The sequence below is a fragment of the Ctenopharyngodon idella genome, chromosome 17 (genome assembly GCF_019924925.1).
Source record: "Ctenopharyngodon idella isolate HZGC_01 chromosome 17, HZGC01, whole genome shotgun sequence".
Lineage (NCBI taxonomy): Eukaryota > Metazoa > Chordata > Actinopteri > Cypriniformes > Xenocyprididae > Ctenopharyngodon > Ctenopharyngodon idella.
The window spans coordinates 21,531,858-21,559,187 of NC_067236.1; the positions used below are offsets into that span (position 1 = coordinate 21,531,858).

Genomic DNA, 27,330 nt, shown 5'->3' on the forward strand with positions numbered 1-27,330 from the left:
AATTTAGAAAGCACAGATGGTGCGTTTAGTCTTATCCACAATGGCATCTAAGTGCAGTAAGTAATCATTCTAGATTGATGAATCTTGTTTCGATGTATAGGTTTAAATTTAATTGTATTTTTGACTTTTGAAAGACTATGTTGCAATTGAAGTGTACTACACTCAAGTTTGGGGTCAGTAAGATTTTCTTTTTGTAAGAAATTAATACTTTTATTCAGCAAGGACACACTTAATTGATCAAATGTGACAGTTTATAATGTTACAGAATGTTTCTGTTTTGAAGAAATGCTTTTCTTTTGAACTTTCAACATTGATTCTTGAGCATCAAATCAGCATATTAGAATGATTTCTGAAGGATCATGTGACTGAAGACTGGAGTAATGATGCTGAAAATTCAGCTTTGCATCACTGGAATAAATTCAATTTTAAAATATATTCAAATAGAAAACAATTATTTTAAATTATAATATTATTTCATAATACTTCTGTTTTTACTGTATTTTTGATCAAATAAATGCATAAAAGATTTCTTTTAACATTTAAAAAGCACTGTAAAAGGTTTTGCCACAAACTCAACTGACTGGCTTCTCTCCTGTATGATTTCATACGAGTCTCTTCAACAGCACATGATTTATGAGCTTTTGACCTCCTAACTAAACTCCTTTCCACAAATTGATCATAAAAATTAAAACATTATGAATAAAAATGAATAATACAGATTTCTCTTAGTCTTAAGTGCAAACAATAAGTGCAACCATAATCAAAGTTTAAAAAAATTTTTTCTTCAAACATGATACGTGGTTACAACTACACTCCTCTGAGATTGACGGTTAGATGAATATGTAAAAATATTGGGCGCTTTCCTCTCAGTAACAAAATAAACACAACAAAATTGAGAAACTAGCAAGGATTTTTTAATAAAGCATAAGAAAAGCATCTGATCATGGCAATGTGGATATGTTTGTTTGCACGAGCTCTGTAATTTGGCACTCCAGTAAAGTCACGTCGCGTTTATATTATAACACTTTATAAAATAGATTGCTTAAAATCAAGCAGCTTTACCGTATTAAACACGAAAAACGGTGTCAGTCTCTCATTTTATCAGAAGTACAGCTTTGTTTTCTACTATAAAGCAGCTCTCCAGTGTTCATGTTTTCACTCGCGGACGTCTGACTTCTACGGACTCGAGAGGAGAAATAAACTGGAAAAGATTTTCTGAGTGAAAGAAGTCGGAGCTTCAGCGCACACCTACCTTACGTAATGGCCAAGGACCAATGGTAGTACGAAGGTGTTTAACAGCCGAAGCGAACTTTTTCAGAAAGCTTTGTCAAGCTGTTTCGAACTTCCAAAATGAACTCCAAACAAACTTCATTTCGGACTGATTTTATTCGAAATGACGTCACATCAGTTTGTTCTTCGATTCCGTTTGAAGTATATCAGGGCCTTAAGATAGCTTTCATATTGGGTGATATTTGCATGCATCAGGTAGTCAGTATTGGATATTATCAATATTTTCAATATTGAAATTGCATTTGAATGTGTGCTTTTCAGGCGGTGCTGAGCGCGCATTCTACAAGATAAGACATTTGTCAGATGCTTTGGCTCTGTTGTGCAACTCTGCAGCTCGTCTTAGATGAGCTGGATGGAATTGAAGCGACCGTTATCCAACTGAATTAAATGTTTTTTATTTCTATAAAAAGCAAAAGGACTATTATATCCTAATTTCACCCTCACACTCCGTCATGGTAATATCGTTTCACGTTTTAATCTCGCAAGGTCTCGTGGCACCACGAGATCTCATCACACCCCTAGTAAACACCTTCGCATTCATGATGTATTGAGTCATGACTTGTATTTGATATGTAACGTTGCCTTTGATATATCATGATGTAATTGCTGATACCCAGCCCTAAACAACATCTACACTTCCAAAAAAGAAATAATCATCTGGATGTGACAAAGGCAACCGTAAAAACTGAAACTGTACAGGTTTTTACAAACAGTAAAATGAACACTTTTTTTTTTTGTCTTGTAGGTAGAGAGGGCTTATTCCATCTGCGGTACTGTTGAGTACATGGCGCCTGAGATTGTAGCGGGAGGAGAGTCAGGACATGACAAGGTAAAGTGAACTGCTTATCCGTCCATTTACCACATTTTAAGTTCTGTTTAATTACGTCTAATTTTCTTAAGTAGCTTTAAGTTAGACTTTTGTTTATTGACCAGTGATTCATTCATTAATTTTTTTAATGTTCCTGCATACATTTGAATGTGCTGTTGGGAATATAACCAGCGTGTTGAACCGATGTTCTCCTGCAGGCAGTGGACTGGTGGAGTATGGGAGTTCTGATGTATGAGCTGTTGACCGGAGGCTCTCCTTTCACTGTCGACGGCAATGAGAACTCTCATTCTGACATTGCCGAGTAAGACCAGCACATACATACACCAATACATGATGGGATGGGAATTGTAAGGAATTTAAGCATTTTGGTTCTGATTGTGATTCTTCTTAGCAACTCTGGTTCAATTAATAATTCTCTAAGTTCTTTATTGAACTAAATTAAATATATTTATTTAAAGTCCCTCTGCAGTCAATAATTTTATCCCTTAAAACTCATCTTTGATCACCAAAATGACATATTTAAATGTTTTTTTCCTTTTAAAAAAATCGCTTAAAATAGTTTGAATGTAACTCTACACCCTTGCTTCATTTAGTATACGCGGGTCTATGAATATGCAAATTAGCCCCGCCTCCACTCCACTCCAATCATCGTTGATGATCACACATTGACGTGAAGGTAGTTTGTGATGTCAGAAACACCGCGATTTCAAACCGCGTTTTTGAGACTGTCTATGGTTCACCGCAGTTTTAAAGAGAAAATACTTAGCAGTGGTGTTGAGTTACCTTTGGTTTGACTTAAAGCATGTTAAAAACACCACGCAGGCATATAAACAACATTATAAACTTGATTTTCACCACAGAGGGACTATTTTTTTTAAAATACCACTTACTAAAATGCAACAAAAACCATGATGTGTATCTCATTGTCATATGAACGATCAGTTAACTACACTGACTTTAGTATCATGAGCCTGCATACACATAAAAATATATATATATATTTTTTGGTTCATTTTAAATCAGAAATGATGAAATTTGAAGACTGATAAGAGTAATTCGTTCAAGAATCAGACTTAAACAGATCTGAAAGCATATGAAAATGTTTAGATTGTTGCTTTTTTTATAAAAAGTGGAACTTGCTCTGAATAAGAACTGTTTCTTGGTTCCCATCCCTAGTTCTCTGTACGCATTTATGTGGTTAAACATGTGGTTTCCTTTTCATTATCTAGAAGTCCATCTTGTTTTGAAATCATGAGTTGAATATTTGGTTGCATCAGCATGTTGACAAAATAACATCAAATTACTTTCTTAAAGGCACAATATGTAAGATTTTTGCATTAAAATATCCAAAAACCACTAGCACAGTGTTATATATCTTGTTAACTTGTGTACTTACATTATCCCAAATGTTTCCAACAATGTTGAAATTCAGAGAAATTCACAATTTTAACCAGTGTAGCCTCCTTCCTCATTGCATCACCTGTTAATGCCCTTGTTTTCAGCTTTTACTACCATATAAACCATGGCAACACAGTGAGTCTCATGAAAAATGCGGAAGTAGTTGTTTTAGTGTCTAGCCAGAGCCACTTGTAGGCCATAATAAGCCAAAAATAAGGCCGTCTCTGGTCTAGCACGCCACTCTGTTGTTGTTTTGCACAGCTGTCATGGACCACAGTTATTCGTTATCGTTTGCAGCAGGTTCTGTCGCCAAAGACAACTCCAAGAAACGTAAACGCAGGGGTGAATTAAATGACCCCAAAAGAGTTTTGGACAAGAGGAGAAAAAAAAAAGGAGTGCTGTCAGTCGATTAAAAAAAAATTAATTGTGATTAAAAACATTTTTATATTGTAAAAATTTCACAGTTACTCTCCAAATTAATGTAGTAACAACTTAAAGACAGTATATTTTAAATATTTGTCTTTTTATGAATGAAGGCCAGTATCACTGATACTAATACTGGTACTGATGTCTTTATGAAATTGATTTTTTTTTTAAACATTAATTATAGACATTCAACATTACAGTATAACGAAAAGCTATCAGTTTAAGCATTTATTAGTCTTTAAAGAAAATCATTTTTAATTCAAGTGAACTTAAAACAATCTTCACATAAACCCATTATAATAAATGTCATATTTACCTGTGGCCTTCTGTCTAACAGGTAGGAAATATACAGAAATTGATAAAAGTTATATTAAATTATAAATTAAATATAGATTAATTCTTATTAAAGCTACAATTTTCTCTCTTACCTTTGTTCTTTTATTAACATTAATGACAGACGTCACAGCAACTGATTTATTAGGCTGCTGTCACTTTAAGAGCTGCTGCTGCTGAACATGATGCGGATCTGATGCTCATTTCATTTTCTCACAACTCTTTAAGTTCATTCAAGAGGTTATTTAACTCATTTAAGACTGCTCTTATGAGGATACTCAACAAAACGGGCATTTTGGCATAACTCTGTGTTATTGTTTGTTCAAGTGCGAAAGAGAACTTGATACTGGCATGCTGTGTACACGAGTCGTGTGTGTGTCACATGTCACAACATTCACAGAGAGCGCATTCTCGTTTTTGTGTCGCTTGAATGGTTTAAAAGCATCTGCGTGAATAAGAGCGTGATCATATAACGTAACACTAGCCAAATTATGACGGAAAAAAAGATGCTGCGTTAATTGCGTTAAATATTTTTTACGTTAAACTGAAATTTATCACATGCGTTAACGCTAATTTTGACAGCACTAAAAAATTTATGTCATAACCTCATCCATGAACATGATTTGTGAGTCCTGTCGGATTGATTTCCATCGGCAGTGGAGGTAAAGACGACAACTCCCATCATTCCACACTCCTTCACAAGCTACGCCTTTTGTTGTTGTTTTGAATATGCAACCTCTAACGGGGAAAATTACATACTGTGCCTTTAAAGCTGCATTTGTTTTTGTTACAATTCAAATACGAATTTGCAGGAAGGGTATGGTTTTGATTAATTCTCTCTCTTTGCCCAATAGGAGAATTATGAAAAAGGATCCCCCGTTCCCCAAAGACATGGGGCCTCTGGCCAAAGACATTATCCAGCGACTGCTAATTAAAGACCCAAAAAAGAGGCTGGGCTCTGGCCCCTCAGGGGCCCAGAATGTGAAAAGCCATCCATTTTACCAGGCAAGACATAAATGAACCATTGACTTTTTTTCTTTTTTTTTCACAAAAATTCATTTTAAATGAGAAGCATAATTATTTCCCTTGTCATTTCGTTGGCTTGTTAAAGTTCATTCAGGCTTTGAGGGACCAACATCAAAATTGTTTGACTTTTGTTGCTTCAGAAAATGAATTGGGAGGATCTAGCTGCTAAGAAGGTTCCGGCTCCTTTTAAACCTGTAATTCGTGATGAGCTGGATGTGAGCAACTTTGCGGAGGAGTTTACGGAGATGGACCCCACCTACTCTCCTGCGGCTCTTCCTAACAACTGTGACCGCATCTTCCAGGTAGAGGAATTAAAGGAATAGTTCACTTAGTTCAATTTCCTGATAATTTACTCACCCCCATGTGATCCAAGATGTTTATGTCTTTCTTTCTTCAGTTGAAAAGAAATTAAGGTTTTTGAGGAAAACATTCCAGAATTTTTCTCCATATAGTGGACTTCAACGGTTACCAACGTGTTGAAGGTCCAAATGTCAGTTTCAGTGCAGCTTCAAAGAGCTCTACATGATCCCAGACGAGGAATAAGGGTCTGATCTAGCGATCAGTCATTTTCTAAAAAAAAAATGAAAATTTATATACTTTTTAACCACAAATGCTCGTCTTGCACTGCTCTGCGATGCGCCATTATGTTGAAAGGTCACACGTGACATAGGCGGAAGTACCACATTAGGGCGAAAAACTCTCATTTTCTTCCCCAACTTCAAAAATGTCCGATATCGTTGTTTTACCTTCGGCTTAGTCTTTGCACGTTCGCTTTGTAGACACTGGATAGGTACTTCCGCCTACGTCACGCGTGACCTTTATAACGTGATTACACGTTAGCGTATTATTTGTGCGTTTATTTGTAACAGAATTTTGTTGTAACCTTATAAATGTCTTTACTGTCACTTAAATTTTAATGCATTAAAAGTGTTAATTTCTTAAAAAATCATACTGACCCTAAACTTACTCGAATTTCACTCAAAAATATTTCAGGGTTCGAGCAGAATAACCCAGCTAGAAATCAGCTGATTTCTTTGCCAGGCCAATATATCAGTCTATCACTAATGTTGGCCAATGTGTGATCTACCTAAACCAGTGTTGATTCACACACTGAGCATTTATTTATGATACTGAGAATGAAATTCTGCACACGAGTGGACATTTGATGTTGCGTTAGGATATAATTGTTCAGTTAACCCTTCATTATCATTAAGCAGGAAGTACTGAAGTGGATATGGGCAAGTCAGCCTTTATAATGATCACTTACGCAACGTGAGCCCGGCTGTCTGTGTTGGTATTCAGATGAATTAGAGAGCTGTTTGGGGATGTAATTATGGTGATATGTTTCAAGCATCAGATGTGAATGACTATTTTTGATGCGGCTTGATCCATAACGTTGCCTATAGCATGATGCCAGCTGAAATGGGAGGCTGCGAAAGAGATGGTGTCTATGATTGCCTTCTGAATCCTTCAGTCTGGCGGATCAATGCCGCCATTAAACGGCTCTGTCATGGAATAAAAGGTCGGCGTCTGCGAGAACAACCATGTCTGGCTCAATTACTCCTTCAACCTTTGATTACCAACTTCATCTTGGCTTTTCTGAGCGTTCGCCTTTCATGTGCGCTGGAATTTTGATCCTTCATAATTCTCGGGCGGTACAATTGCAGCGACGTCTGCAATGATAACTTTCGAAACGCTCCACCACGCACACACATGCATAGCCGCATATAAACCCAGCCACCCCCTCGAACTCCTCACAAACTGAAATTAGGCTGCATTAGAGGACTGTGATAATTTGAAAAGCAGGGCAATCAAATACCTTGGCTTAGCAATTAAAAGCATTTCAACCATTCATCTCCTCATCCTTCCGTCCAGCCATCCTCTCATCCCGCCAGCCACTCCTCCGCCCATGTAGCACACAGCTGCAGTCTGGCCGCGTAAGTGGGACATGGGCTGGCGGAGGCTTTATTTAGATGGGCGCACATGATGCAGTCGTCGCAAACAATGTGACTGGAGTCCCTCGGCATGTAGGATTTGCAGAAATGCAAAAGGCTGTGTTGTTTGAGTTCCTTCAGTGACCCTGAAACTTCCTCTGCATTAGTTCCCTCTTCTGTTAGTGAGTGTGTTTATTGATGTTTGTATCTGCAGGGCTATTCCTTCATGGCTCCCTCCATCCTGTTTAAGAGGAATGCGGTGATGGACGACCCGGCTCAGCTGTGCGGCGGGTCAGAGAGGCCCGGCTCCGCTGCTGTTGCCCGTAGCGCTATGATGAAGGTCAGTCTGCAATATTGCTGTGTAGTAAAAACATTGCAACATTTAAAGCTGAAGTGTCTGTGAAGTGTTTTTTTTTTTTTTTTTTTTTTTTTTTTAATGGTTAGTTCAACCAAAAATAAAAAATTCTGTCATTAATTACTCACCCTTAAACCTGCAAGACTTTCGTTCATCTTCAGAACACAAATGATGATCTTTTTGATGAAATCTGAGAGCTTTCTGTCCCTCCATTGACAACTACGCGACTACCGCTTCAAAAAGTTCATAAAGAAATCGTAAAACTAATCCATATGAATTGAGCGGTTTAGTCCAAATTTTCTGAAGAGACTCGATTGCTTTATATGATGAACAGATTGAATTGTTCACATATAAACATTGATCAACTCACACATCAGTTAAAAGTTAAAAGGTAAAAGGAAGCTCAAGCATGTTTGCTTGACACATGCAAGAACCAATGAGGTTTATTCTCATGTGTTACGCATCACGTTTGAGCTTCCGCAAGAACCAATGAGGTTTATTCTCATGTGTTACGCAGCACATTTGAGCTTCAGCAAGAACCAATGAGGTTGATTCTCGTGTTACGCAGCACGTTTGAGCTTCCGCAAGAACCAATGAGGTTCATTCTCGTGTTACGCAGCACGTTTGAGCTTCCGCAAGATGTTTGTTCTCAAGCATGTTCGGAGGCTCTCTATTCATCCCGTTAAAATCACAAAACAAAATGCACAGAAACGTGTCCCTGCTCTTGATATACAATCACTGATGAACATCTTAGGTTTTAATGAGAAGAAAAATCTACCTCTGACACGCATAACAAAAGTTCTACCGCCAGACCATTAGAACTCACAATTCATTATTTATTCACTGACGTAAAGAATCTCGGGACTAACAACTTATTGGTATTATAGTAGATATAGTAGAAACTATATCATTAAACATGAGTTCTATGTCATTAATAAATTAAATGCTACAAAAGTTTAGAACAGGGTTCCTGGAGGGCCGCTGTCCTGCAGCGTTTAGCTGCAACCATAATTAAATACCTGAACCAGCTAATCAAGGTCTTCAGGATTACTAGAAACTTCCAGGCAGGTGTTTTGGAGATTGTTGGAGCTAAAATCTGCAGGACAGTGGCCCTCCAGGAGCAGAGTTTGACATGTGTAGAATATGGTCCCTTTAAGTAAATTAATGTCATTTATTTTCCTTGACCTCTAAACTTCTGACAAACTGACCATAGGACTCTCCGTTCAACATGAACTATGAGATGGACCTGAGGGAGAACGCTTTGGGAGAGGGAAGCTTCTCCATCTGCAGACAATGCACTCACAAGAAGACCGGACAGAAATATGCTGTAAAGATTGTCAGTAAAAGGTACCGGCTATGCAGCCTGACAAGAGATTATTTTTGATGTACTTGAAGTTCAGTTGTATTATATAACAGTCATGGAAGTGATTTATAGTGCTCTTTTATCATTCTGCAGAATGGAAGCACAGACGCAGAAAGAGATTGCCGCTCTCAAACTGTGTGACGGACACCCCAACATAGTCAAACTACATGAAATCTACCATGACCAGGTATGACAGTGTTTGAGACTGAATCCTACAGCTCTTGTGCACATCAAAGCCTCATTCATTCAAAGGACTGGGCTAGCCTGAATAAGTTTGAACCCTCTTTGTCCTCACACCTGCCCCAGATTTAATTCCCTCCTGTTCATAAACTTGTCCTCTTCCTTTTCTTCGTACTTCATCTTAATTACCATCCAGTCTTTATCAGATGCAGCCGCAAAGAAGGTTAAAACTAACTGGGCTGCGTTTCTCAAAAGCATTGTAAGCCTAAGAAGATCGTAGAACCATTGGCTCCAACCATTGGTTTTGAGAAACGCAGCCCTGGAGAAATAAAGCCATGGTTGGTTTTCATTACACAACAAAAACATCCAAACATGTCCTGTTTACTTGTTTAATAAGCGTACTCTGTCTCTTTTCCTAAAGAAATAGAAACAAATTAAAATTTCCTGAAGGAAGTGTAAGTCCTCGCAAGGCAGCAAAACAAAGGAAGTCCATCAGATCTGCTTTCTCATTGTTCTGACCGCTGTGTTAGAATTTGATATAGGTTGAACAGAAGTAAGAAAAAGAACAATTGCAATACACTATGCCAATCAAAGCAAGAAAGAAGACAAATAAGAATTCATTATGCAATTTTTTATTATTATAACCTTTATTTTACCAGGAAAAAAGCACATCGAGATTAAAAATCTCTTTTGCAAGAGCGTCCTGGCCTAGATTGTCAGCAACACAACACGCATAGGTTTAACAGATAACGTACATACATCCATACATAGATACATACAAACACAAAGAAGTTAAATGAAATTTCAAAAAAATAAAATATTCAATGAGAAGGGATATCAATACATACCTAAATCAGACAAAGCATCTACAACCCAATGTTTCTGTCTCCAAATCATTTAAAAACGTCCAATGAGACCAGCTCATTAAGTTTCAACTTAATTTGCAAATTATTCCAGGCAGAGGGAGCAGTGAATTTAAATGCCTTTTCTCCTAATTCAGTGTGCACCACTGGAACAGACACTAAGAAAAATTCCTGGGACCGAAGCCTATAACTACCTACGTGTTTTTTTTTACAAATTTAGGTCTGAAGATATGAAATAAGCAGACCCAGGATCGATTTATAAATACGAACATGCCAGATAAACAGCGTCCAAAGCATGTAAACACTGAGAAGATGCATATGACATCACCATAATCCAGTACAGACATAAAAGTGGCAGCCTTTTTTTAGGAATTGATTCTAAAATAAAAACCCAGTTTCACTTTCAGTCTTTTCACCAGTTGTTGAACATGAGGGCCAAAGGAGAGAGAGTCATCAATTAAAATCCCAAGATACCTATGCTGAGACACAATCTCAACCTTGGGAAGTAGTAATTGAAAGAAGATTATGAGGGATTGAGGGATTGAGTAAGTTACGCTGAACAATATTAAAAGCAAGCTACAACTGAGAGAGAGCCAGATTGGGTGTGGATGCTAAACTATATATAACTGTATTATCAGCGTAATAGTGAAAATTTGAATTATGAACATTTTGATCAATATTATTAATATATAGAGTAAATAGGAGTGGTCCTAGGACTGACCCCTGTGGCACACCTTTAGTTACATTGAGTGAACGAGATAAGACCTTCTGCTTGTACACATTGAGTTCTGTTTGAGAGATAGTTATTAAACCAATAGCATGTTTAGATAATCTAATACTGACGAGTCGTTGTATCAGTAATGTATGATCAACAGTATCAAATGCTACATTATGATTAAATACATGTTATGATGACCTCGTTGTGGATTAGATTTTGAATGCTTAAAATTCAAACAATGCAAGCCGATAGGAGCCCAAAGACTTTTCCATCAAGAGGTGGATCAATTTTTGGTCAAGATCTTGTATTGACAAAACAAGAGTCAAGCACTCTGTAAAGTCTACTCCAGCATATCCCAGAGACTTCCAATGAATTTAAGGTCTGGACTCAGAGGTGCCTATTCATGTGTGAAAATGAATCTTCATGCTCCATCCTAACCATTCTTTCGTCTTCAGTGTCACATGATCCTTCAGAAATCATTCCAATATGCTGATTTGGTGCTCAAGAAACATTTAGAAACATTTGCTGATTTGGTGCTCAAGAAACATTTGAATTAGAAATCTTTTGTAACATTATAAATGTATTTCCTTGCTGAATAAATGTATTCATTTCTTAAATATTTATTTACTTTTCTTTATATTATTTATCGTCACTGTTGCTGGGGTTTATTAGGCCTTTAGGCGTTTGTGTGTGTGTGTGTTTTTCAGTGTGTGCCAGACATCCTGATCCATCGTCCTATTCATTAGTATGATAAGCTAGAGTCAGTTGGGCTGCTCTTCACATCTGTGAAAGTGTGTATGTGTGTGCGTGCCCACTTGCCAATTGGAGGTTATCAACCCCCACGCTCTGTACCCAGTGCCATGCCCCAGATGAAAAGCAGAGCCGCCCTGCCCGGTCAGGGTCTTTGTTCCTCTATACCAGAGATAATGAGAGATATTAGCTTGCTCTTTTTCATTTGCCTCTTTTTTTTTTTTTTTTTTTTTTTCTGTGCGCACACACACATACACACTTGCACACTCATACACTCTTTTCTATCTCATCCCACCCCCATACAGGACCCAAACACTTGTTCTGCCGTTCACTTATTCACACTCATTCAGCGTATAATGAGACTGAAGCTCATTTTAAAAATCATCTTAAATCTGAACCTTTGCCAAACGGTTTTTCCAGTCCTTCAAAGGCATCATTCCCTCTGTCTGTCATTAAATGTATATCTGTGGATATACAGGATAGAAGGCTTTTCATAATATCTATCTGTCAGTTTTGTGTAATTGCGATCATATACCATTCCATGTGGTTATTCTTGCAAATGGTGCGTTTCCTTGTGCTCGCTAATTTTATATTTGGACTCTTGCCTCTTTTATTAGACAGAATGATAGTAGAAAGCAGGGTCAGAAATGAGCTTGGCAATATATGCCACCTGTAATGTATTTTTTTACCTTTGTAAGGGCAGTTTTTATGATTACCTCATTGAATGTATCTGTGTTGTCTTTTATGTCAAATACTTACATGTTATAATTTTTTTTTCCAGTTTATAACATAGACCAGGGGTTCACAACTCTGATTTTAGCTCCAATCTTGATCAAACTCACCTGCCTATAACTTTCTAGTATTCCTGAAGATCTTGTGTGTTCGATTTGAAGCAGCGCTGCGCAGACCGATCGGTGTATGACATCAAAGTATCGCAAGAGCAATTAAAGAGGAGATGGCTCCGTATGCTTTCGAATTTCTCTTGTGGTATTTGATGTCATATCGCAGCGCCACTTCAAGTCGAACACACTTCTTGATTAGCTATGACTTCAGTCTAGCGTAAGAAGTTATATGCTGTCACAAAAACTCCCGTTATAATCACTAAAGCTGTCTACACTGCAAAATAAATCATTTATGTTGTATCTGCACTTTGATGTTTATGATGAGAGAATCTGAGAATTCAGTCAGTGAGCATGTAGTCAACAAATCTCTGGTGTTGTCAGTGGATTTCGTTTACTGGTGACTAAATGCCTCTGATTGGCTGTTGCATTCATACGCTCAGCAGAAATGTGTGATTGGTTGTAATGCTTAACACAGCAAAAAAATGTGGAAATGAAATGTTTGATGCAATGTAAGCAGATCTGAATGTAATGCTGCAATCAATGCTTTTCATTCATTTTCTTGAATTGTGACAGTCGTAATAGATTTAAATTGATTGTTCAGGGGCAATTTTTCCCTATTTTACATATATATATATATATATATATATAATTTTTTGTTCATTGGCAAGCCCCAAGCACCCCTTCCAACCCTGGTAGAAAGTGTCATAAAATTGTTGGAAGGAGAGGAGAAATGTGATCAGGATGTGTTTGACGTCAGACTCGAACCTTATTGCTCACATGAGCACCAAGGATTAAAATTTGTAGAGCACATTCATAAACCACTGCACCATGGCTCTGAATAACTTGAGCTCTCTAATATGGTGAATTTATGTTTGTGTGTTTGTATAGCTACACACATATCTCGTTCTGGAGCTCTTGCGAGGTGGAGAGCTGCTGGAGAGGATCAGAAGGAAGCAGCACTTCAGCGAGACGGAGGCCAGCCGTATCATGCGCAGACTTGTGTCTGCCGTCAGCCACATGCATGATGTTGGCGTGGTGCACAGGGACCTCAAACCAGAGGTACAGCACGCCACTGTCATTATCGTAGATATACAACCCACATGTCACAGCACTTTAGGTCAGGGAGCCCCAAAGTGCAGGTTGGGCAGAACTTTACATAGTAGTTAGGCCTCATGATTGACAAGTCTTGGTTAATGAAATAGAAAATGTATTGAAGAAAGATCTGCGTTAAGTTAATGCTTCTCAATATTGAAATAGTGTTTCAGTTTGGTGAACATTGAATTAGTAAATGTTTATAATGGTTAACTAATAATGAGATTTTACTGCCTTTTTCTGACTGTGTAATGGAGATGTTCTTCAGTCTCTCTTTTCTCTTTGTAGAATTTGCTCTTCACTGACGACACTGAGAATTCAGAGATAAAAGTTATTGACTTTGGCTTTGCACGGCTCAAACCCCCCGACAATCAGCTCCTGAAGACTCCCTGCTTCACTCTTCAGTACGCCGCACCAGAAATCCTTAAATACGATGGTTACGATGAGTCCTGTGACCTCTGGAGTTTAGGAGTCATTTTGGTAAGGCCAGTATTCATATTGTTCATGTCATGCTAGTATAATATGTAATGTATGGGTACTAGGAACAGATGTGTAGACAGTTGACAGAAAGGAAGCCCACTGGGGTTTAAAACAGTTGTGTTCACTATAGAGTAGTGGTGTGACGAGACAGTTAGCTCACGAGATAAAACAAGACCAAATTTTTCTTCAAGCATGATACAGAGCTAAGAGATGATTACAATTACACAGCCTAGCCTAAGATAGCTTTCATATTGGGAGATATTGGCATGCATCAGCGAGCTGCTATCAAAATGCGGGGTATTGAAATCACATTTGAATATAAGATAAGACGTTTTTCAGACGCTTTGGCTCTGCAACAAATCCTCCGCCATGGTCTTGTCAGTCATCTCGTCACATGATCAGTGAACTCTGATTCCTGCTGCACTACGTATGACTCTGCAGCTCGTGTTGGATGAGCTGGATGGGATTGAAGCGACCGTTATCCAACTGAGTTAAATGGTTTTTACTTCTATAAAAAGCAAAACGACACTGGAGGCATTATATAAACATAGCGGTGGCATATTATATCCACATTTCACCAATATACGTCATGGTAATATCATGAGACAGCTTTTCACCTCGACGAGAAATCTCGTCACATTTTAATCTTGCGAGATCTCGTAGTACGAGATCTCGTCACACCCTTAGTATAGAGTGCTGCTGTGATGACGTATTTTTGTAGGCCAACCTGGAAGTTGGCATCACCCTGGTTCCCTTACCAAAAACCCAGTAGCATTTTTCTATAGGCCTTTGGATTAATGAAGAAAATGAGCTCTGTGTGACCAACAAAAGTTGCAAGGGCAAGTAATAAATGTGACCCACACCACTCTGCTTTAGGTCACTTGGAAGTATCTCCTTGTTCAGGCTTTTTAATGGAAATAAAATATTGAATGGTGAATAAGAGCGCTTTCTCCCATTTCTGTATACTTGAGCGTTTATCCTGCTTCATGTAGATTATTTACTCCTTTTGGATATGAATCCATGTCTTGCTGTTTCTGACACTTAATTCAGTTGAACACCAACCAAAATAAACAAACTATCAAGCCCTTTCCCAGACAGCTTAGCATTGCTGATTGGAGTCATCGCAGCTACCCTTAAGCACACGATTTCAGCCAGAACTTCATTGAGAGAAAGATGAGAGGAGATAGCGAGATAAGCCTGGGGGAGATGTCCATAGCTGAGTTATTTTTGTGGGTCCATTTCTGCTTGCTCTGTATTGGGGAGCAGGACCTGACTGGGGGGAGAACAAGAGCAGTGCAGCAGAGTTTGACGTGATGATCTCTGACAGGCTGTGAACTGAGAGACCCTGGAGCTCTGCACAGCAAGGAGAGAGACCATAACACTGAGAGAGATGAGAGCTATGTAGCTTATTTAGCTGTGTACATGTTCTCTATTCTATTTTCTGACATTTTCATAAATCTTAATAATGAATTTTTATCTCCAGTATAATTATAGTGCACATCAACTTTTGTTTTTAAAAGTGCTGTGCTGTACTCAAATACAAACAAATGGAGAATGCACATTACATCTGGCACACAATGACTTTTGCAATGTCTAAAGTCTTAAGACACATTTTAAACATGTTGATGATGGGGGAAGGACCCAACAGACTGTGATAAGCTATTTAATGACCTCAAGGCACCAACACAGAAGGCACAATTACCTTTAAACATTAAGCATCACCAGTGAGTGAGGAGCAGCTGGTTGGGACATTTAAGAGACCTGTAGGTGTGATTTTTAGATTGGCAATAGCTCTAAGCTGGAAGAAACTGCTTTAATATGCTTGTCAAATTTAAGAGCTTAATCAAACGAAACCTGTTGGTTATATAGATAATGATGTTGTGTTCTGTCCAGGGACTACAAATGAAAAATGGCTTAATTCTGGCACATTTACAGTAATCTTTTGTGTACGGTCCCTGCTGAATATAAATAAATAAAGTGACAAACAAAGTCTGTATAGTCATTTATAATGTAAACACTGTCTTGTTCTTTGTTTTTTAACCAGTGAAATGTTTTATCCTACATTTAAACACTATCCTGGCAATGAAAAAGGATTACTGATTACAAATTACATCAGTTACTGATTACAAATTACATGACAAAATTTGTAATCAGTAATATAATTTCTTAGGTTACACATTTTTGGTAGTGTAATCTGACTACTTTTGGATTACATTGGATTACATTGATGTCACATATATTGTTGATTAATCTTGTACTATTTTGACAGATACAAAGAAAAAATATATTCCAAAAAATACATTCTATTCACCGACAAGAGCCTCAACAGATTCTTTTTAAAGTGCAATGTATGGACAGTTAATACTTCAAAATACTAACACTAATGTACCTGTTAGTGTTTGCTGATAGTAACATTGAATAAAACAAAATCACATCTTATGATTTTAAAACATATTTACTTAAAATTAAGTACATTTAGAAAACAGCAACATTACAAAAACAAATATTGAAAAACATGAAATTCACAGCAATATCATCAAATATTTAATCTATATATTCAGCTATATTTCCCAATCACCGCTGGAAAAACTCAAACATATATAAGTGGCAGGTTTATTATGAAAAAATATATACGTTAAAAAAAAAAGAAAAATTAGGAGAATCAATGAATTGTGAACAACTTACTGCCATTGTGTAAATAATATGTAATCATGTAATCCATAAAAAAGTAACTGTAGTCTGATTACGAGTATTTTAAAAAAGTAGTTTACTCTAATTACAAGTACTTGATTTTTGGAATCTGTTTACGTAATCCATATTACATGTAATTCGTTACTACACAGCTCTGATCATCGATAGGTGTAAAGTCAATATGTAGTTTCACAATCCATTTTACTGCTATAATTGGCACATTTTCTAGTGAAAAAGATAAAAGACTTGATTTTATCCATCAGTAATTGACTGGATCAAGAAAAGTGTTTACAGTAAATTGTGGAGGACTATTCCCCTCCATAGCAACAGTTGGTATTTTGAAAATTAATTAGGTCATTTTTCATTTCATGTTTACTTTAAAAGTTAGATACAGCTCTGTATCATCAGCATAAACTGTTAAAATAAATGTCATTGTTTTTTTTTTGTTTTTTTTTTTGTTTTGTTGTTTTTTTGCCAAAGAGAAGCATATATGAAGAAACTTAAATTGGTCCTAAGATAGAACCTTGAGGTACTCCGCATCAAGGTGCTCTTGTATGCTTTGTTTTGTTGCAGTACACCATGCTATCTGGCCAGGTCCCATTTCAGTGTCAGGGGAAGAGTCTAGCGCACACCAGTGCAGAGGAGATCATGAGGAAAATCAAACAAGGAGACTTTTCTTTTGAAGGTGAAGCCTGGAGGAATGTGTCCAACCAGGCCAAGGATCTGATACAAGGTGAGACACAGCTGGAGATGTTTAGAAACCTTTTTTGTAGTCTAAATAGGAATACATTTGTTAAAACTAAAATGTAAATGTGTGGCCTACTCATGGAACAGAGCTGCTGACGGTGGACCCTGACAAGCGGATAAAGATGTGCGGCCTACGTTATAATGCCTGGCTGCAGGACGACAGTCAGCTCTCCTCCAACCCTCTTATGACCCCTGACATCCTGGGATCTTCTACCATATCAGTGCACTCTTGTTTCAAAGCTACCTTCAATGTAAGAAAACTGGAAGGAGGCTAGAAAATAAAGATTACAACATAGTATAAAAGAGTAGATAGGTGTGGGTAAATTTTAATGATAAATGCATAATTTTGGCCGTTTGGTTTGGGGAAAAATTGGTTTGTTCAGAATAAATCTTGATTTTTACATGCAATTTACAGAAAATGCAGACAATGCAGAGTAGGTAGGAAATTTGGATAAGTGTTTAACTTTTATAAGTTATTTTTGTAGCTTTTTAAATTATTATTATTAGTAAGCTTTGTATATTATAACTGTAATTTTGGCCGATAACGAAATGGACACCCAATTTTTTTTTTTTTTTTTTTTGCATATCTCTAGTTTTGTTGTGTAATATGGTTATGTCTTCCCCAGGCCTTTAATAAGTGTAAGCGGGAGGGCTTCCGACTTCAGACGGTTGACAAGGCTCCTTTGGCCAAACGCAGGAAGATGAAGAAGACCAGCACCAGCACAGAGACCCGCAGCAGCTCCAGTGAGAGCACGCACTCCTCTTCCTCTTCCTCCCAGTCTCAGGATAAGACGCCACCGGATGAAGAGACGGCCATTATTCCCCAGTCCTCCATGAGCACGCCTCTCACTCTGGTCCCTGACGATGAGCCCTCTCAGGGTGAACTCCAGGTTACAGAGTGATAAGACACAACTTTCCAACTGTCTCATTCTTTCTCCTCACACTCTGGCAAGGCTGTACAACTCCAGAATTTGCATGTGGGAACCAACTCAAATCCATCATTAGCAATAGATGCACACCATGAGCACTGAAGACCGAGCTGGAGTGAACTTCTGGCTCAAGTCCTGCATGGCTAAGTATCACTGTATCCAGTCTAGTGTCTCAAACACGAGAGAGAAGTTCACTTTGAGGAGCATCAAGACCTTCTCCACTGATAGAAAAAAGAAGAAAAGCCTACTTGTGCATTGTCCTGACCTGGCGCTCTGCTTCAGGCAAAAAAAAAAAAAAAAAGATAAGGAATATGTATTTAAAAAAAAATAAATAGAATTTATTTAAGAGGAGATTTATTGTTTATACAGACTTCTCTCAAATTTAATAGATATTTGGTATATACCAGTTTGTCAGATTTAACAGCTCCATTTGTGCTGGGAGCTTTATGGTGTTGATTCACATATTTAACTTCAATCTTTGACTTCTTCCAAAAGATTTTACTTAAGTAGCAACAATTAGGTGTAATAGTTTCCGTGTTCTGTGTAAAACTCTTGTTTATGTAGTTACCCTTGGCAAGGTAAAAAAGACCGTTTGTTTCACATTTACGTGTTATTTTGACTTTCCTCAGGTTATTTATTTGTTCTTATAAACTTGAGCTCATTTTTAAAGAGTTGAAGACAAAGCCACTGGTTGAAGGTGCGGTCACATTTACCCTTGCTCTGCGAAATTTAGTCGCTGGAATCCAATTTTGTATTTGGTTTTGGTTAGCTTTCACACAGATTTGCATTATTGACCAACAAGAAGAAACTGTTTGGTTTGAAAGTGACTTCTGTGTGAGCATTGCTTTGTGCATTGATACACTATTGACAGTGGACGATGGAACATTTTTAGCTTTTTTGCTGAAATTTCGCTGATGTGACCGTGCCTTAAAAGAGAAACGCTAGAGGTGTTGCCTTGGATGTTGGATTTTGTTACTCAAGGTTTTATGCTTGAGTATAAGTTTAGGCTGAACATGAATCTGCCGATAGATGTTTAAAGTCAATGTGAATTTAAGATCCATTTTAAATTATTAATGCACCTGGTTCTATTGTGAACGATTCATCGGTAATGTTGTTACAAAGAAAAAAAGTTTTTTCGTAGTCTTTAATCAAAATGTAGAAAAACTCTTGCTTCCTTTGCAATGACTTTTCTAGTGACATCACTTAGGTCCTATTGGATAACACTAACCAGTAAATGGTTATTTAGCCGTAGATTTAGCAAACTCACTTTTGATCTGGCTGTATTCTGGTTTGTATCACTGCCTACTTTTCATGATCCAATCAATTCCTGATGGATAAACTCATGTCCAGTGTTGCCAAGTACGCGGTTCTCCCGCAGAATTGGGCTACTTTAACACTGTTTCCGCGGGTTGTTTTTCATGTCCGCGGGTTGAAGTGACCCCAAATATCATGATATTTAGTCCCTGGAATGCAAATTTTACCAGGGAAACCCTGCCAAAAACAAGGATTTTACCCCCCGGAATGCGATTTTTACTGGAATCCCCCTTGAAACGCGATTGAGCTAGCTTTGGGCTAGTTTTGAGTAGCAATTGGGCGGGTTTTGTTGTGAAAACCTGTCAACCCTGCTCATGTCCCAACCTTGTTATCCTGTTTTTTGAAAATGCATCATATAAGAGGAAGTACAATAGGTTGCAATTCATGTTGACTATAAACTATGCGTATGCAAAGTCTAATGGCACGTTTATCTTATATAAGATAACCATGACTGCAGGCCACATTTTACCTTGAAATGAAGTTGAAATGAAGTGATATGCCAGAAGACATCTGTGGCTTCCTGTTTGATGGTGGCACGTTGTGTTTTTTTGGCCCTGTGTTTGTTGACTGATGCTTTAAGGCGGGCTGCGGTAGAGTCTGTGGTGTTTAAAACAATGTGCTTGCATTTTTCATCTTTGCAACGTCTGTTTCAAAAGCCTTGGAGGGTTTGTGACACTGAGCAGCAATCTTGTAGTACTCAAGTCTGGACAGGATCTGATATTTTCTCAGCCTGGACTCGGACTCGAATGAGCTGGTCTCGGCTAGTCGTAGAAAATATAGACTTTTGAGATGGACTTGAGTGCGAGTCCAGTCTTGTTCCAAAAGAGGATTTTCGCAGCAATGCCATAGAGGAACCATTTTGGGTTGCCTAAATAACCTTTCATAGCTCTTATCCACTAGAATAGTTTGTGGTCTCGAGGCCAGACCTTGTTCTCGGCCAGGCGAACTGGAGTCTGTCGCGAACTGGCCATGTGTTTCCACAGACTTGAGGAATGAACGGTGATGTAACGCTGCTACGTGTTGTTTACCTGACTATAAACAGTCTAAAATTGGGCGCATCCTGGTGTTTGTGCAGGCAGTGCGGCACTTCTGTTTTGCTGTTCACAGTACCGGGAGTAATTTTAGTGTATCGGCAGCTCGCATAAACTATCATCTGTCCTTTTTGGAGATATTTTTGAAACTGAAACCATTGATTCACTCGCTCTTTTACGCACAGATTATCTCTCGTGTGTAGTTTTATATATTTAGGTATAAAGAGCAAGGCCTTCGAAGGCCGTGAAGGTCAGACCAAGCGCCGGTCTAGCCTATGGATTGTTTTTGTTGTCTAACAACTGTGACAGCTGCCGTTGACGAGCGGCAGTAACGTTTGTACTGGACTTTTTTGAAAGTTATATTCAACTGTCTAAAAACAAAACAGGGTTCACAACCTGTCTAAATATGTTCACCTTGGTCCATTTCTGTACATAATAAAGAGTATAAACTCTATGAAATTGCATCATAGTAAGATATAACATTTGAACCGCTTTATATATATAGTTTTTACATTTGTATTTGAGTAAATTGGAACCCAATACTTCCATTTAAAAGTGGAATCCGGCAATTTCTCTCCAAAAAAATCCTGTCGTCAACAGCACGCAATGAATCCTGCGGTGGGGTAGGCTAGGCTGCGAAGGATCCATCTGTCGTATCCTTCATTGCTCGGGAAATGAAGCATTTGAAGGACCTTCGAATTTGGGATTGCCTTCGTCACGCCGCTGTGACGCAATCGGCCTTCAAATGTGCCGTGGACAACACTGCTGAGCTGATCGTATGGTTCTCTGTGTTTGTGTCGTTTGTATTTTCTAGTCGTTCTACAGTTGAAAAGGAATGATTTTATCTTTGGCCTAAAGGACCATCTGTATTATTCAGAGCATTATGCTATAATTCATTCATATCTTACAAGCACTACAAAACTATTTGAAAGGCACTTGAACTCTACATTGCTATGCAAAAGTTATTTTCTTCCTTTCTTATTGTTTTATGTCTCTATTCATATCCTGAAAGACCTTTATGCATTACAAAATAATGAATATAAACGGTGTCTCATCAGGACGAACATAACTGCCATCTTTAGGGACAGTCGTAAGGCTCCGGTCTCTAAGTAAATCATGCATTCCGCTTCCTGTGCACTAACCGAGATTGAGCGCTTAAATGGTGAGGGCTGGATCTGGGTACGCATACATGCACGCACACACTCAAACTGGTGCTCCTGCCCACTCGAACCCGGGCAAAGGACAAGAGCAATAAGAACAGCAGGAGCTTGGCTCACTTTCATGTGGCTGAAAGCTGCCACGTTTGGCCTCTTCCCCATCACTGTTCTCCCTGAAGCTCCCTCATTACTGCCTCCTCTTTTTGTTTGGGTGTATTAATAGAACAAAATGATGGGAGGCTGAGAGAGTCCTACATTGAACTCTCCTCTGGGAGTGAAGCTTTATTAGATGATTTGCTGTGCTGCTGTTTGTCCCACTGGCTCCCTGCGCCCAACTGCACAAACATAGAGCTTGTTTTACGGTCTGATAAGTTTTTAGGGGGTTTTGTTTTAGCTGTTATGAGATTAAAGGGTTTTCGTTTAGCGTTTCAAAAGTGTAGTGAGCATGTTGTGAGCATCGGCCCTTAAACTGAACTTGCTCCTTTGATCTGTGCACTTCATTTTTGTTGCTCTATTTTAGTGCTCTTGGGTGCTTGTAAATGGTGTTGTCTGGTTGTGAAATGTAACCGAGGGGCCCCGTGCGCTTGTATCTGTGATAGCGGCGGGTGTGGGCGGCTCATCTGCTCGTGGAGGTGGGGTGATTAGACTCTTTAAACTTTGTTTTTTAAGGGGTTGTGGATTTGAAAGTGGAGAGTTGAGTTGATGTTGGAATGTAAATGAATTTTTTGCATTGCATGGAAACTTGTTCCCATCTTTAGTAGAATTACCTTGTTTTAGAGGTGGCTATGCTTTAGTGGTAAAAGTTCTTGAAATATAATGTCAGCCACCCAAATACAACTTTTTACATTATTTTTGACACACTACCAGTTGGGGTACAATTTTTATTTATTTTTTTTAAAGAAATTAATACTTAAATTTAATGCATCCTTGCTGAATTAAACAAAAATGAAAGTAAAGCAAATATGATGTTAGATTTTGTTCATCAAAGAATCCTGAAATCATGGTTTCTATAAAAAATATGAAGCATGAATCAGTATATTAGAATATGAATCAGTATATTAGAATGATTTCTTTAGGATCATGTCATGTGACACTAGCTGCTGAAAATCCAGCTTTACCCTCACAGGAATAAATTACATTTTAAAAATATTTTAAAGGGGCTATATGAAGAATTCAGAAATGTGCGTTATTAGTGACACCAGTGGCCGTTAAGTGAACTGCAGCCAGCAACTTATTGCTCGTGCTCGCATTTGTGCACACTTAACGTATAAAGCAAGGAACACACCAAGCCGACACACTAGTGGTGACGAAAGCACACTGCAGGGTTGGCTCATGTCGGCAGCGTCTGAGTCCAAAGTTGCCCTGACACACCAAACCGACGCTTGACACCCGACGGCCAAGTAGTACGTCCGTTCTGCGTAAGAAGAAATGGCCTTCCGTACCAGCAGGTGGCAGTAGCTGAACAGCCAATCAGAATGATCAGATGGCCCGACTGACCGACGAGCTCCGATGCCGATTTAACATGTCGAATCGGCCGAAAAAAAGCCGACGAGGACCAACTTCAGCCGACGGTGTGGAACACACTGAGAAAACTTGCATTCACACGGGGCATAGACGTTAACGCTTCTCGTTTACTTTGAATGGGTGTCGTCATGCGTTGCCGAACTGAATTGTGGGTTCCGTCGCATCACTTCACTCGCGTTGCAAGCAGCAGAAGTTGAAGATTTCTCAACTTTTCAAGCGCCAACGCAGGCGTCAGCCAATCAGATCGCCTTATGCAAACACTCGAGCAGTCGCTAGCCAGTTGCGTTCATGCAACACCGGAAAGTAATGTGATTGGCTGTTATCACTATAACGGTTGAATCAACACAAGTTTCAGACACGCCCTCCGTCAAGCGTTAACGCCGACGCCCCGTGTGAATGCAGCATTAGTCGGCCGACGAACAAAAACTGCCCGACGGCTGACCGTCAGGTTGGTGTGTCCCAGGCTTAAGAGACTGAATGTGATTCAAGGCCTTGATATAGACCTTATGTAGGCCTGCCCCTTTTCAGCGCTGCGCTAGTTGTCTTTTGACTTCCGGTTTGTATTTCCACAGCAATCTTACTTTTTTATGAATGAACTGCTCATTTTAAAATCTTCCCGGTTTACTGACATATGTTAAGACATCTGCTTTAAACATTACAATGCTCATGATAACATTTGTTAACTCTACAATAAGTAAATCCACTTCACCAGCTAATTATTCTTTGACAGTGATGCCATAGAAATATACAGGGCTACCGCAAAAACGGAAGTTCAAAGACAAAATTCTAAAGATGGCTGCGCGCACGTTCCTCGCATAAGGTCTATATACTCACCTCACGGCAAAGTTCTTTTTCATTCTTGGCTTAGAAGTAAAAAGACGGTGGAAATACCTTTGCAGCGATACATCGTTAACAACAACCCGACGCCGTCCACGCTGCTGAGAGCGACGGTTAGATGAATATGTAAATATGTGCTGCGCGCGCTTTCCTCTCAATAACAAAATAAATACAACAAAAATGACAGCGGTGAGAAAGCGGCAGTTAAGAAATAATCTGATCATAGCGATGTGGATATATGTTCCCTGCTGGCAGTTCACCGTCATCATATGAGGTAATTCAATTTACACAGTTATGATAGTTTGATTATTATAAGGTATAGGCCTATATTTCAGTTTGAATGAATCCCTTTTCTTGGATAACACATTGCTATTGCAGTACAAAATGGCTCTTTCGGCGTTATCCTGATCATTGAAAAGACTCCTTGAACGAAAGAAGGCTCTCGGGAACGCGCTTAAACGTCACATCCTTTTGATTTCCCGGCAAAAACGTCCCAGTCCTTCAAAAAATAAAAATAAAAATAAATAAATTCAGTCTTCAGGTTTTCATTATCCTGATCATTGTATAAGCATCGTTAAAGGAAGAAGGCTCTCGGAAACGCGCTTAAAAGTCACATGCTTTTCATTTCCGGCAAAAACGTTCCGGTTCTTAAATAAATAAATAAATTCATTAATAATAATAATAATAATAATAATAATAATTAATTCAGTCCTCAGGCTTTCATGCACAAGTCGGGGAATATCTCTTTTTTTCGTCAAGCTGTTCATTGGCAATAAAAAAAAATAAATAAATAAAAAGCAATTAATACATGAAAATTCTTACATAGCCCCTTTAAAATAGAAAAGTTATTTTAAATTGTATCAATATTACAGTTTTTACAGTATTTTTGATCAAATGCAACTTTGGTTGGGATGAGACTTATTTCAATTAAAAAAATAAATAAATTACTGACCCCAAACTTTTGAACTGTAGTGTATATAGCCAGTATTATGGGCTGTATGCCTGACTGTATTGTCTTTTTGGCTAATGTGACCAGACAAACAATTTCATTTTGGATCGTTTGTTGGTTTTGACACAAATCAGTTATTCTAAAACATTGAAGTTACATTAAATCACAGGTATTTATTCAGTATTGGAAAACATTTAACAGTTTAACATTTAAAATTGATTGTGAAATGAACACGGACTCTGTACACTGTAGGTAATTGTTATTGTTATTTTGATGTAAATGTCTTCAGCTTCGACCACTTTACTGTAGTCTATGTTTTCATTCTAAAAGCATCTGTCCATGTCAATGCCTTGGATTGAATAATTGACATATCCATTTTATTTTTACCAAAGTCATGATTTGTAGCAGTGAAACTTAATGCAAAATTTTTCAACATACACTGAGCTTTAATTTTCTTTGTAGTAAAGTCTTTAAAACTGTTGGTTCGGTTAGGTTCTTGTCCATGTGCTTCCTTTCTCCAGCATTTCCTGCTGTGAAACACATTTATTAATGTGATTTTGTTGATTATGTTTTGTCTGACGTAGAAATGGACCACAAAGCCACCAAAAAGCATAATGCAAAATGTACATCATATACGTTCCTGTTGTCTGTGGGCTTATGGGTTTGATAGTGTAACTGCCAAAATACGTTTGGTGTCGCAGCAAATTCAGATATTGTGATCGTGATGATCTAAAATTTATGGTGTTTTACAAAGATGCTCATTTTTGAAATATGTATTTTTGCTGTTTTTCCATTTTATTGTCCAGTTGTTGCAGCACAAGCTGCTTTAAATTGCAAACAGTAAACAGATTTAAAGGGAACTTTCACAGGCTGTTTTCCTACTTGTGTACAACCAAATGCTGCCGCCAAGGGGCGCTGTTTACACAGATTTAGGTAGCCTGTTTGCATTGATGGTCATTTCTGAGGAGAGAAAAAAATGATTATGGGATGTATAGAAGAGCTTTCCTGTCTCTGTACTCTGTACTAGTCTTCAATGTGCACTAGATGTTTAATGTTTAGGCATTACATGAAGACAGATTTAAAAATGAGACCTGAATGGCTTATCAAAAATGCAATTTTTTTTTAGTTACCTAGCTGGGCTAGAGTTTTTCTCGCATTTAATTTATTTAAATTGGATTATTAATAAACTATAATGCTTAAAAGCACCAAAATAGTCATATTTATAGTTAGTTGTAATGCTACGTACGTATTTTGTAAGTGCTAAGCCATATGCTTCACCACACAGTATGACACTGAACCCTGTTGATGTGTCCAGTACTTTTTTTAAGATTTGAAATAAGAGGACACAATATACATGGAAAGGTCATATTTTCCAGGATTGTGTGGTTATATTAGTCCATTATGTTGATACAAACGCTTTGAGTTGGAGTGTCTTGCATGAGTGTTTTAGTCTCAGATGAGTTGAATCAACTCTGTCTGTGTGATGTCAGAAAGTGTGCTTCTTTTATTAACTGGTCTTGTTAGCAGCTGTTTTCCCATTTGTTTTGTGATTCAAAATATGTTTGAGGTGGTTATTAAAAAAAATATAAGGGCTTAAAGTTTTAAATAAATACATATCTTATTGAACAAGAGTAATATAATTTAAATTGTCACAAATGGAATAAAACCTCTAAATTCACAAAATGTGTATGTAATATGTGTATTTATTCTTATGTGTTTTTGTAGAAAACAATATTTTCAGTTTATATTATGTTCAGTGTTGGCTACAATGTTTTATCCGTCTATATATTCCATCAGTATTATCCAATGTGTGCAAGTTTTAATTTATAAAAATAGTTTTTATAAAAAGACAGACCTGTTCGAAGCCCATAGATTTATTGATTTTAATTAGCCCTTTGATTTTAATGTTTGAATTAGTTTTAAGTAAAATGACAATTATGTAAAAATGCGAGGAAAAGCAAAAATGGAGTAAAATTCATGTTTCATATTTTCTGAATAGTGTAATTATTGTCGTATTGTGATTAAATATTCAAAAATAATCTTGATAACCCCAAGCTCTCCGTATACTACATAAAATTATATATATATATATAATATATATATATATACATACACACACACACACACACACACCAGTCAGGCATAACATTATGACCACCTTCCTAATATTGTGTTGGTCCCCTTTTTGCTGCCAAAACAGCCCTGAAGCCCTGAACCTTTGAGGCATGGACTCCACTAGACCCCTGAAGGTGTGCTGTGGTATCTGGCACCA

General features: G+C 37.9%; 1 protein-coding gene across 1 annotated transcript in view; it reads left to right on the forward strand.

The window, feature by feature from the left end:
* Nucleotides 1–26,741, forward strand: part of rps6ka5 (ribosomal protein S6 kinase, polypeptide 5) — a 41,107-nt gene extending 14,366 nt beyond the window's left edge. The window contains exons 6-17 of the mRNA XM_051868555.1: nucleotides 2,036–2,119; nucleotides 2,317–2,420; nucleotides 5,131–5,281; nucleotides 5,443–5,604; nucleotides 7,451–7,576; nucleotides 8,805–8,938; nucleotides 9,048–9,141; nucleotides 13,196–13,366; nucleotides 13,688–13,879; nucleotides 17,144–17,303; nucleotides 17,405–17,568; nucleotides 17,944–26,741. Of these exons, the coding sequence (XP_051724515.1) occupies nucleotides 2,036–2,119; nucleotides 2,317–2,420; nucleotides 5,131–5,281; nucleotides 5,443–5,604; nucleotides 7,451–7,576; nucleotides 8,805–8,938; nucleotides 9,048–9,141; nucleotides 13,196–13,366; nucleotides 13,688–13,879; nucleotides 17,144–17,303; nucleotides 17,405–17,568; nucleotides 17,944–18,219 (1,818 nt within the window). The 3' untranslated portion in view covers nucleotides 18,220–26,741. The remainder of the gene's footprint in view (nucleotides 1–2,035; nucleotides 2,120–2,316; nucleotides 2,421–5,130; nucleotides 5,282–5,442; nucleotides 5,605–7,450; nucleotides 7,577–8,804; nucleotides 8,939–9,047; nucleotides 9,142–13,195; nucleotides 13,367–13,687; nucleotides 13,880–17,143; nucleotides 17,304–17,404; nucleotides 17,569–17,943) is intronic.
* Nucleotides 26,742–27,330: the final 589 nt, after the last annotated feature.